Here is a 13,271-nt window from a genome sequence, read left to right as displayed (position 1 = left end):
GGAATTGCATTCTTTTAGTGACCTGTAATTAACAGTTTGTGATTTTTGTATGTAGCCATGGTGCCTCCCATACCATTCTGTGCTTGTATTGTTAATGCTTCTGCTATCATCTTGTGCTGCTATTTCTGAGTACCCTATTAGAATCTCCAGCAACCATCAAGCTGTGATTTCATGATAAGCCAATTACCATTTTTCAACTACCTCAGCCAAAGATGAGTAGGTCAGTGGGGTATCTAGGCTGTGTTTCATCAGCTTATTTCTGAGGATATTGTGTAAGACAGTATTAGAAGTCCTCAAGATCAAGACTTATATCTGTAAGGTTAGCTACATTATAGGTGGAAATTTAGTTGGTTTAATGTAATTTGGTTTTGACAATCCTGTGTTGATTGTTATTCATCCTTGCTTCTAAGTGCTTACCAAAAACAGTTTCTTTCATTCCAGCATTTTTCTTCCAAATGTTAAAGTGAATAGTTAATATCCTCATAGCTACTCCTCTTTCTCCCTGTTTTTATTAAGATAGATACCGTCATCTCCATTGTTCAGTCACTTAACCTGACCTCTGGTTTTCAAAGATAATGCCTATTTGGCATCAGAGTTCTCTTGAGACTCCAGGATGAGGATTATGGAAGACCCCCAACTTACTTGAAAATGTCTTAACTCTGCAATAGATGTATTTTTTACCTTGAAATCTTGTTGCTGGTATTATTATTAAGTTAGCTTAGCTCCTGATCACTTTTCATCTTTTCATGAGGTGAAACCCTACTGATCATGGGGTTTTTTTTCTTTTTAGGGGTGCACTTTTATTATTGTTTACTACGTTATAAATGTGTATGTTGAATGAGAGAGAGAACTGAAGATGGAGAAAGCTCAGTCTCATAATTAAAATAGTTTAATGATCCTCTGGATTCTAAACAAAACCATATTCATTACTTTGTACAGATTTGTCATAGGTGGTCACTGTGGATAAATGCTCCTCATTTTCTGTGTCCTGACTTAGTCCTGAAAATCAGTACTAAGCAATCACAGCTGCAGACAAAATGAATAGGGGTTGTGCTTGGAATATTTAATCATCTTTTTAATACTAAGTATATGTTGTGGTCTAAGTGGAAAAATATGTATGCAATCAAGTAATTAAAGGCTGCTTCCTAATGAATATACACAAATAGTCTGAATTAAAGTTACTCAGGCGGTCTGAATCGTAGCATGTCCTAACTGTGAGTGGTTAATTTTTCCAGCAAAATAATAGTCCTCTGTCATAATTTTTGTGTGTTATTTCTTGGTTATAAACAAAACAAATGTACAACAGATTTTATTGCATAATATCAAATTGACACTTATCTGGGTTGGAACCATCTGTTCTGGTGCACAGACCTCTGCCACTTGAATTAAGTGATTAGCCAGTAGCAGCATGAGATGGTCAGCTTCTGAATGGATTGCAACTCTAAGAGGATGCAGAATGAATAATAAATGATATGGAGCAATGAGTGAGACCCCATCTGGAGCAGTCACAGACCCCATCTCCTCCAGTCCAATACTGTCTTAACTCATCATCCCAGTGCACTTCTTCTTGTCTGTCCATTTCAGCTTCTCAAGAGTTCTCCTCCCAGTGTGTCTCTCTTGTTTCCAGGGCCTAGCTTTTTTTTTTCAACACCAGATAGTTTCTTGCTTTCTTCAACATCCTTGTCTACTTTCTCTTTCCTCTCCTTATTGTCTACAATACTTGTTTTTACTTTCTCCAGACTCTGACTGTAGCCTTCCTTCCTTCTTAGCTTTTCATTTTGCCCAGCCAGTCTCACTCTTCCCATTCCTTAAATTCTGTATGTGGTCTCCAATTTCAATTTCTAGTTCTCTCATTCTCTCCCACTGCATCTGAATTTTTTTCTTCCTAGTCACTTAGTCAATCCTAGTCATAACTTTAACTCCCTCCTCTTGGTAGCTGCCAGCAGCAAAGTTTCTCCAACATGATACCGCATTTCAGTTCTTTTTTCCTTTCTTAGTTTCTTTTTTTAATACCAGCTTTAGCCTCTGCAATTTATTCTTTTCCCTCTGCTCCAGCTTGTATCTCTTTAGTATTCTGTCTGGAAATCTTTTCCTTTTCTCAATTTCACTTTGACCAGCAGCCAAACAGCAAAAGTTTACATTTCAGCTCAGCACAATTAGCTCTGGTCTGGAGGGAACCTGCTTAGATGTTCTGTGCTTCTGCACATAACACATGTGGTATCTGATCATCACTAAGAGGTGTGAAAGATTTGAAAATGCTTTGAATGGTTGTGAAGCAATGTAGTGAACTGAACTGTATTAAACTACCTTGTAAAATGAAATCCCATCTTACTGTATACATTTTCATTAAAAACATCTATCACCGGTATAATGTCTGAACATCTGCCTTCTTACAGTTTTAAGTTCAGCTAATATGTTTGTTTATGACTGCTTAGTATCTCGACTGAAAAATTGTACTATGTTGTGAGATCCAGCCATACATTTCTTTCTTTCGCTTATGTTCTGCAATATGAAAGAAAGGATCACATATTTAATGAAATATGACTCAGAGTCAAAATTAGTTGCCATAGTAGAATCTTGAAAAAATACCACCTCTTTGGTCATAATACTGAAAAAATAATACTATAAATCTGGATGTAAGAAGTATATGTACTGAAATAAACATAATTTGAGGGGTGTTACTGTAGCTAACATGTTAAAGCTGCTGGCCTTACTACATTTTTTTATTTCCTGTATGAAATTTTCTGGTTAAAAAAAATTCCTGTAGATATTTTGGTATTGTTTAAATATTGAAGGGATTAATCTTCAAAGGTTAAATTTTGTTTCTAAGCAGTTTTGTTATCTGCTAAGGTATTCCACTGGAAGAGGAGGAAGAGGAAGAGGAAGATTCCTCCTTGACTGGCAAACTCCGTTCATTAATGTACAAAATCAAAGGTCCACCAAAAGCAGAAAAAGTAGAACCAAAGGAGGAAGAAGAGAAATCTCCTAGTAAGTTTTCTTTCCACATAAATACTTCCATGATGCAAGTGTTAAAGGTGTACACAGTCAACAAGAGTGTTAATAAAACTTTATAGCATACTAAAGGAGACTACATGTTTAAGTTCCTTCTGCCTTTTAGAACAATTATCCTACATACTGAACATCTTAGATGCATTGTTAAACAAGAAGTTAAAATGGGTGGAAGATTTTGGATCCAGATCATTAACTCTGGCGTTGAAAATTTGCATATTCTTTACAAAGAAATATAAAAAGGTAATTATGGCACAATAATCTAGACTTAAGCATTTCAAACTTGAGAAGTTTCCATTTATATGTTGTTGGGGTTTTTTAATGCGAAAACTTTCTTCTTTGTAGCTTAACTCCATTTCATTTTTCTTTGCTGCATGAGAAGCTGTATGCATCTCAATACCAAGATATAGGTGACAAAATGGTTTTACAGTTCTTGGTTTTTGTATAAAAATGGATGGCTTTCACTTACTTCACTTGATGGTGAATATATACATTCATTAAAAACTAATAACTTGTTCTGATTTATCTCAAGCATCACATACATGCACATATATATGTCCATACTATATCCTTTCTGACCTTTCTGAATTTAAAGAAATATTCAATCATTTTGACTAATGAAACAGAAGGAACATCTTTATTTTCACAAGTATAAATTCTGTATTCATAAATGCTTGAGTTAACAGAATTTTCCAGAATTCAGTATTGCTATTTTTTATTCTGCTCTTTGCTTCTATAGATCTTTAACATGTGTGTCTAAAAACAGAGGGCAGAGAAAAATACTGTCTAGATATCATCAGTTTGCCTGAAAACTTTTCTCTTTAGTTTATAAATCTCATTGCCTTTACAGTGAGCTTTCAGGTTGCTTAAATATACATGAGAAGAACAGACACCATTTAGCAGAAATTTTTTTTATGTTCCTTTCTGCAGCAGAGTATTATAGAGGAGGAGGACTGGGATATCCCTGTGTGTTTGCTCAGTAATACTAAGCTACGAACATTTCTTAAAAATAGAAATATTTAACTGAAAACACCTGAAAAGTCTGTGTATATGTTTTGAAACTAGTGAGATAAGAGAGACAATTTAATCCACAGACCTAGGAACAATATGTATGGGAGAATGTATATTACATCACTGAAAACAGTCCTTCCACCTAGCAGAGCTGAAAAAGCATGACAGAGAATTGAGAGTAACTGTTGAAACAATACAGTAATTTATTTAAAGTTAATTAATTTAATGGTGTTTAAGAGTAAGCCAATAGATAGCCTTTATTCCTCTGTTTTCAGATCTGTAATGCCCTGTGGCAGTGATTCATAGAACCACAGAATGGCTGAGGCTGGAAGGGACCTCTGGAGGTCATGTGGTCTAACCCCCTTGCTCAAGCAGGGCCACCTAGAACAGGTTGCCCAGGACCATGTCCAGATGACTTTTGAGTATGTCAAAGGATGGAGACTCCACAAAATCCTTGGTCAATGTGTGCCAGTGCTCAGTCACCCTCACAGTAAAAGCATTTCCTTTTGTTCATACGGACCCTCTTGTGTTTCAGTGTGTGCCCGTTGCCTCTTGTCCTGTCACTGGGCTCTGAAAAGAGCCTGCTTCTGCTTTCTTTACACCCTCCATTCAGGTATTTATATACATTGATGAGATTGCCCCTGAGCCTTCTCTTCTCTAGGCCAAACAGTCCAAGGTCTCTTTTGGTTGATGCTGAGCAGATAGGTTGATGAGCTTTCTTCTTAAAAAGGCCTGACACTACATGTTGCAAGGCACTGTGGAAGTTGGTTGGACTTGATTCACATGATGTATGTATCAGTTGATAAGATATATATCCATTTTGTATATTGTATTAAGAGGAAGCTGTGCAAAGCTTGACAGATGTTAATCAATGAAAGTTTTTACTCTTGAGTTAAAGTTAGTTCTTATAAGAAACATAAATGTAGTTGAATCAAGGTTATTCTACACACAGAGGAATGATGGATAAACCTAGCACTGTAATTCATAGTTTTTCTTATACAAAAAGATGGAAATTTGTCTTTTCTGTAGAAAAGTAAATTAAAACTACATTTGTTCTTATTTATACGCAAATGCCATATTTCATATCTGTCTTATTACTTTATCATGCCTAATGCCATAAAACAAGCAGAAAAGGAGACTAAGAATTTTTCAGCAAGTTTTCTTCGTATTCCTACAACCACTTTCAGAAGCGTTATCCAGCAAGTATTTGAACATTTACAGGATATACTATATTTTGTTATATACTTTTATACAGAGGAAATAAAATAATTTTTTTTTACTGCATTCAATCAATTTTAACTTGTAAATGCTGTCAGATCTTATAATAAGTGCTATACTGTATGTGAACCATTTCTGGTTTTCTGAAATGCTGGATTTTCAGAGAAACCAAGCATGTTCATAACTACAGAGGGATGTCATATATAGCAGATGGTCATTTCTTTATAATGCTTTGAAGAATATTATTTACTTGGTTAACCAATTTAAGAAATAATGCACATGCATTAAGTAATTGATAACTGCATGCAGTCATTTTAGCAATGGAAAGCTTAAAGTAGACTATTGCATGTATTACTGGTATTTCAAAGATACACTACTTTTAATTAAAGGAAGCGCTGAAATAAAAAATTTTACAGATACCTTCCTGTAATGTTTGTTACAGAGGTTAGTTCAACCTCTTTGCTACTTGAGAGCAAAACAGATCTTGTTTGTAAATGGACGACAGGAAAGTCCTACATCCTGAAGTTATCTCCAGTTCTGTCTGCTTCAGTTGAGTAGCAATTTGTCATTATTATTTCATCTGCAATATTTCATGTTGCATTTTGAAGGTATATTGTTCTTTTGGCTCTACTTCCTCTAATAAATTATTTATTGTAGCTGGTTCTGTTACTGGCAGGGAATGACTAGTAGCAAAACAAAGTGTTTGTATTCCTTCCTACTACTACCTCTTCTTAGGGTACATATACACACAAACATACATACATACATGCACATAAACACCCTGAAACACTTGAAATCACAGATGTTTTATTCTGAGCAGTATTCCCGTACATGTACATTCTCATACCCTATTCCCTAACACAGGAGGAGTGTTCATGGTCTAAATAGGCAAGATTGGTTCTGTGCTTGCAATTCCTCTACCATCTGCATGAGCATTTTGTTGAGCCCTTTGAGCAACTCGCCTGGCTTTCACTGCCATGAATTACCCACAGTGAGGTTGATGTGTAGTGTGAATCTCAGAAATTTTGTCTTTGCTGTCACATGTTTATGAATTTTCAGTCCTTAGTAGTGACTATGGACAGTGAAGAATAAGTAAGGCAAAAAGCCCAATTCATTCAGGTCTTCCTTTAGAACATAAATTTTTACTGAGGTTTCTCATTGCCTTTGCAAATCAAGATCGGGTTTTGCCAGCTCTTAAGTTTCTATAACACCTTCCAAATATGTGCAGAATTCTGAAGTGATTTGAGGTTGGTCTTCCAACCAATAATGGTAGTAAGCGCTCCTCTTCTATTTCCAATTTTCTCAGTTTGGCAATAGGTCCTTCTGCAGACCTGGAGCAGTTAATTTCACTTCAGACTTAATCATTTCATCAAGAGTTGCATGAGATTAGACAGCGATGCTATTTTGTAACTCGGGACACTTCTTACATGATCTGCTTGTTCTGTAAAGCACCAGAGAGGGTTTATCCTGCCCTGAAAGCATATTCTGGTCTGTTAGGCTTGATACTAGATTATAAATACATTAAATCTTATAATAATCTCATGTGCTGCACGAGAAAGGGTTTTATTCTCCAGTGACTCATCTGTTAGTATCTGCTTTCTCTTCAATGGTAGTAGGACCTACTCAGTATCTGGGAAGTATAATTTCTTCTTCAGGCTTTATGTGGATTCTCTTGTCAAGAATCAGGAGGCATTCACACCTAAAGCCTCAGGGCACATGGTATTTGGTCCTTGGAACAGAGCAGTTTTTGTATTTCATGTACTGGAGCTTTGGGTCGCAAGAAATGTGGGTTCGACAAGTGATTCTACAGTGTCTGTTTTTCTAGAAATTTTAGATAATCGCTTCATTTCAGATAATCTTGGGCTTCTTTGAGTGATGCATAGTACAAATATACATATGGATCAAGTCATGTAAAGAACAATGAAAAATTATATATTATATTATATCATATTATAGTATATTCTTGACTGTAGCTGGAGCCCGTGAGATATGTAGTCCATGTGTGCACTTCCCCTTTACCCCCCAGGAAATTTGGAATTCAGAGAGTGAAAGGAAATGGGTGCCTGAGGTACTCTAGTCCTCTTATATGCATGAAGAGGGGTGGTGGTGTGCATGGCTTGTGCCTGTTGCCAAGACTAAAAGCTTCTGGCCTTGAGTGTCTGGTCATACATACTCAGGGTGTGAATATTCATAGGAAGGAACTATTTTCTACAAAGAAATCTTCCTTTCCTCTAAGCATGCATTCATATCTACTCACAAATGGACTTTTGTCTTAGGAGAGGAATGCCAGTAATTTAAACTAGTGTTAATGATGAATTAGTAAAATTTGTTTTTAAAAACAAGCTAGAACTCAGAGAATAAACATATTAAGGCAATAAATTAGTGTTAACTACGACGATAGGACTTTGTAACTGTCAAGTGATAGTTTAGATAAGGCATATATATGGAGGACTCATCATGCAGCCTTGAAAGATTGTTAAGGCACTGCAATTTTGTGTTAAAACTTGAAAATTGGAAAAACATTAGCAACTATTTTAGCTGGTTATTGATGTCACCATGCCCAGCATTCAGATTGCTCCCAGCTTCTGTTACAGGTTAACCTGCTGGCCTGCCCTTCACCTTCTTCCCCAAGCCAGAGGCTCATGGTGTGATAAAAGGGATAGTACACTTACACAGAAGAAATGCCAAAGAAAGACTTTTTATTTAAGGTAGTGAGTGATATGTCTGCTCTTCAGTTTTTCTGCAGGTAGAAATGAAAGGAGATCAGTGATCTTGTTCATGCATTTTGGGAATAGAAACTATGGCTGTCAGGTTTACTTAACTATGGCTCTTCAGGTGCCTCTAACTTAGGGAGGGTATCTGCTATTATAATATGAATCTTTCATATAGGACCATATATTCTGAAGGTATACATTTGATTACTGGTCCTAGAATGGAAATCAGGAAATAGAATTTACTGGCTTGAACAAATGCCCTAATTCAGTTGCCATGTTGAAACAATGAACCATGGATCTTTCAAAGCGATCTTAGTGTGGATGTATGAGAATATTAGTGTGAAAAGGCTAGGTCCCTGTTGAATAATATCCACTGTGTGTTCAAGAAAAAAATAAGATGCAATTGTAGCATTAAGTTGAAGAATCACAGATTGTGTCCTTTAAGACTTTGTTCCTTAGAGTGCTACTTACACTGAAACCATAGAATGTTAACTTACTAGTTATTACTTACAATAGACTTCCCACTGGCTGTTAGCTCAATTTTTTTACTTGTTTTTTAATTTTTGGTTACAGAATGTTTGGTTGCAGTACAGTATATTTGTGATTAGCAGTCAAAAAGAATACTATTGCTGACTATTATTGAGATCATGTTGGAGTCATCACATTTGATTGTTTCTCATCTATTCTCATCTTTTGGCTGAGCTGCAAGGAGATCTTTTTCCTCAAGTGCAACAAACTCAGCAGCTTCTTTGTTTTGGTATAGGGCAAAATTGGGTAGAAAGGATTAGAGGATCACTCTCACAATACATCTGATTAGAAAAAGAGACTAAGCAGACTCTCCTAAACCTAAACTAAGTTGCACAGAAGGCATAAGAGCAGCCTAGAAAGAACTATATTCTTATTTCCTGAGGTTTTTAACTCTAATGCCTCTTAATGAATTATTAATAAAGTGTCAAATTTTGCAAGTGTTTCTGGCTTTCCTCTTTGCAGTTTAGCTAGAAGTCCTGAGAGTGTACTGCTGTGCTTAGACATGGGCAAGTACATGTAAGTAGCTGGGAGTGGCAACTTGAGAAGTCTCTGGTTTCAGGCAGTAGAAACTGAACTGCAAAGTTCTGTATCTTTAATAAATATTCAGATAAGAAATTAATCCTCTGAAGGAGCCTTATACACTCAGAGCTAGAAGCACTAAGCAGACTCTACAGTTTTGGAATAATATGATGGGTAAGAGGCTGTAATGATTCAGATCCATCCAACCCAATACCTTGTTTCAAACAGTGACCACAAATGGTTATCTAGGCACAAGTAAGAATAAAACAATCAGATATGATACTTAGAACTTTGATGCTGTCCCAGTCTCCAGTTATCTTCAGCTTAGGAGATTTCCTGAGTCTAAAGAGGTTTTTCTTTTTATATCCCCATTGTATCTTTCTGACAGATATTTGTGTAGTATCCACTTGAGCAAATCTGAACTTTTAGCATCTACCACATTTTTTGGCAGAGAGTTTCAGGGTTCTGTCATCCATTTTGTGAAGAAACACCTTTCTTTTTGGATTAGCTCTTTCCTTGTGAATGGGCTTCATTTGAAGGCCTCTTCTTGTGTTGTATGAAAAGGTGTGACTGAACTATGGATTAACGTAATGGCATAATGTACTCTTCTTTAACCATTCCTTTCTTAATAAATCCGGCTTTTGATTTGATCTTTTTGACTGCCAGTGAATTTGAGTTGATACTGATAATTGAGCTGATGTTTTTATAGGTTGATCAGGGAGGTCTCCCTCTTAGAGATATTCAAAAACCATCTAGACACAGTCCTGGACGAGTGGCTATAGGTAGCCCTGCTTGAGCATGGGGATTGGACCAGATGACCTCCAGAGGTCCCTTCCAACCTCAACTATTCTGTTGTTCTGTGATTTTCATGGATCTATCTGCCAGATCTTATCTCTGTTAACTTCTCATCATTCTTTTTATAAATGAGGACTATATTTTCCTACCTCATTTTATTTACAGTGACTTTATTTAAAGTTAATTCCATCACCATTTTATTGCCTGGTTTTGTCCTTTAACTTCTGCATTTTTTTCAGTTACACACATATTTGCTATCCATCATAACTTTGTATCATCAAACTTACTTGCATCTGCTTATCCCCTTCTCAGGTCTTTTAGGGAAGGAAGATGCTTAACATCACAGAACACAGCATGGATATATGCAGAACTTCACTGCTGCTTCTCCCTCTTTGTGACCACTATCATTTAGTTTTAACCTCCATTTCTTGTCTTTCAACCAAAAATTCATCCATGCAAGGACATGGCTAAATGATTTCTCCAAGGCTATTTGCCATACTGCCTAAAAGTAATTACATATAGCAATATGCTACTTAAAAGTTTATCAGAAGAAAAAAATCAAAACCTTCAAAGGTACTAAAACCTAAGAAACACTAACACTTGTTATGGAGAAACATTTTCAAAACTCTAGAGAGAAGCTCTAAAAAACACAGGACCATTTTGTTGCACTTACACATGGGAACCTCTGCTTAGACAATTCAATATCAGGGAAACAATTTGTTTTTCATTTGTTCATTTAATGAGAATGTGCTTCTTGTGGGATATTTGTAATAAAAATTGTAATTATCTTTTAGTTGTATGTATAAATATCTGATGGTTAAATCAAGTGTATAAAATCACCTTCATAATTGAGTCAATGCAAATAATAGTTTTGTTGCCGAAGTGCAAAATAGCGATTTAGAGTGAATCGTGGTATTTTCCCTCATCAAACAACAAAAATCCAAAATATCACATTATTTTGAAAGTAATATTCCTTTCAATCCAACAAAAATTATATATTTCTAGCAGTACTAAGGAAATGAGGAACTAGATTTGTAAAACAAAAAGATAAAAATTTGTGCACATTTTGTCCTTTAGCCCTGTGAGAGGGGCCATCACCTGAGCTATCAAAGACCTAACATAATTTTACAGGAGGAAACCTTAACTCCTCCTTGAGTTTACCACTTCAGGTTGCTCTTTATCCCATGTTTATCCCCTTCCTCCCTCAGTCGGAACACCAAAGTAATTATATTCTTTAGTAAGATCACTGACTTTCTGACTTAAGAAGCGTGTTATATTTATGTAACCAGAAATCAGTGACACTCAATGAGTTGGAAATTTATAGGTAATTATTAGTTAGTCTAGGAAAGAAGAATTTAGTGCAAGAATCAAAGAAGAGGAGATTGCCTTATTGCAATAAAGAAGAAATTGTTTTGATTGAAGAAAGTTATACAGTGTTTTGGAACAAAGCTTGTTTACTATTTTCATTCATAACATGCATCTAAGAATAGGGCTGTCTTAATGAAATACAGAACCTGTGCCCACAGAAAAGAGCCTGTTTATTGAACAAAATCTGAGAATTAATGATGGTTTTCTATAAATACATCACTAAGTAAACTGTAAGGGAGAAGAGTGAAAGGATAGTGTAAACACAAAAATAAATGGGTATATGCTAGCTGTAAATACTTTTGTGCTGGAAATTGGGAGGGGGCAGTTCTTGCCATTGGAAGAACTTTGGGAAAGTCAAGAGCTAACTTTGCTGGAAATAGAGGAAAGAAACTTGCATTTTTTTAAGGGGGAAGGTGATTATTCATGTTCTACTTGATACCAACAATGAACATTTGTTGGAACAAGGACTGGAGCATGTGTTTAGTTTTCAGGTAAATTTCCTAAACTCTGTGCTCAGAAGAATTGTTTTCAGGGTCATTGAATGTGTAATATATACAACAGAACTGATTCAAGCAATATGCATCGTGTAGTTCCAAACAATACAACTTTTTTAGAAAGCATATTCACAAGTGACAGTGACTTTCCCCAAACAGATGGGAAATACAAATTAAATTCCCCTATTCTAGGTCCGTTTGCATCTCCTACTCCTTAATGTGTTTGCATCACCATACGATTCTGAGATGTTTCCAGGTAGATCATCTTTTTGAAGACAACGTAGATCCTTTGAACAACAGAATAGCTAAATATTCATCAAGTGAATTAGCAGCAAAAGCTGCTCAAGCCACCCTGGCTAGGCCCTGAATTGGCTATTTGATTTAAAAAGGCAGCTATCTCATCCTTTTTTCTGGCAGTTTTTTAAGTTTAGAACAGATTTTATTTCCTCCTCCCCTCTGGCAAGATTGATTGGCAAGCTGAGCTCACATTCATGAATATTTCTGCTGTAATTGAACTCATCCTTGTCAGCCAATAAACTGCTTACTGAAAACTTAATTACCAATTTCTGTATTCCAAACCTAGGCTGATGATCATCAAAAATACAATGTTTCTTTGGCATTATAAAATTAGATTTCAGTCATTCCTAATGAAAAGGTGTTTGTGCTTAGTGCTATTTTATAGATCTCGATGTAGAAACGAAGGATAAATTAAAAGTTTAAATATAGCATTTAACTTACAAGGATGATTCTTAGAGTCATGATGAACTAAAGTTTTCATTGCCAACAATGCTGGTAATGACTTGAACGCTGAGTAGGTGTTTCTTGTTTTCTAGCTCTCAAGAGCATCACACTTATCTTGAAAGATCTAAAAATTCTTTTTTCAGTTGAAAAATCCTGTTCAGTGTGCTTGTGTTCTTTTGCTCTCTTGTAACTGCCTCGTTGTCTACTGTTACCTAATATTTTACAATAATACATTTTACAATAATACAATTTTTACTTTTTGTGGTAATAGCTAGTAACATTTTACATGTTTTATTCTTTTAGCTACGCTGAAAGAACTCATATCCCAGACTATGGTGCGCTGGTCCCAGGAAGATCAGATTCAAGATCCAGAATTAGTTCGGATTATGTACACCCTCCTTCGTAGGCAGTATGACAGCATTGGTGAGCTACTGCAAGCTCTGAGGAAAGCGTACACTATTAGTGCTGCCTCTGTGAAGGATACCATTAATCTGCTTGCAGCACTGGGCCAGATTCGCTCACTTCTCAGTGTCAGGATGGGAAAAGAGGAGGAATTGCTAATGATTAATGGATTAGGGTATGGAATTAACTTAATTTTATTTTTAAATTTGTGTTAAGCTTTTTGTTATATTAGTAAATTCTTTCATTTTAGATCCTGGATGAAAATCATTGCTGTAGTAAAATGCAAATATGTACTAGAAATTTTCATTTTCACAGATATTTCCAAGATGGCTCCAACTGATCTCTCTAGCAGTATCAAATTTGTCAAGGTTTCTGTGAACCAAGGTATTTTCTCATCTAGAGAAAATGGACTCCTTTTACTAAGCCTAATGCTTAAAACTTCATTGAAGTTCATGTTTAGCAGCTCTAGAGA

At 35.8% G+C, this 13,271-nt stretch overlaps 1 protein-coding gene across 1 annotated transcript in view; it reads left to right on the top strand.

The window, feature by feature from the left end:
- Positions 1-13,271, top strand: part of RYR3 (ryanodine receptor 3) — a 252,124-nt gene that overhangs the window by 134,256 nt on the left and 104,597 nt on the right. The window contains exons 38-39 of the mRNA XM_052782467.1: positions 2,851-2,988; positions 12,701-12,974. Of these exons, the coding sequence (XP_052638427.1) occupies positions 2,851-2,988; positions 12,701-12,974 (412 nt within the window). The remainder of the gene's footprint in view (positions 1-2,850; positions 2,989-12,700; positions 12,975-13,271) is intronic.

Source organism: Harpia harpyja, chromosome 3 (assembly GCF_026419915.1).
Source record: "Harpia harpyja isolate bHarHar1 chromosome 3, bHarHar1 primary haplotype, whole genome shotgun sequence".
Classification (NCBI taxonomy): domain Eukaryota; kingdom Metazoa; phylum Chordata; class Aves; order Accipitriformes; family Accipitridae; genus Harpia; species Harpia harpyja.
This window is presented reverse-complemented; position numbering and strand designations above follow the sequence as displayed.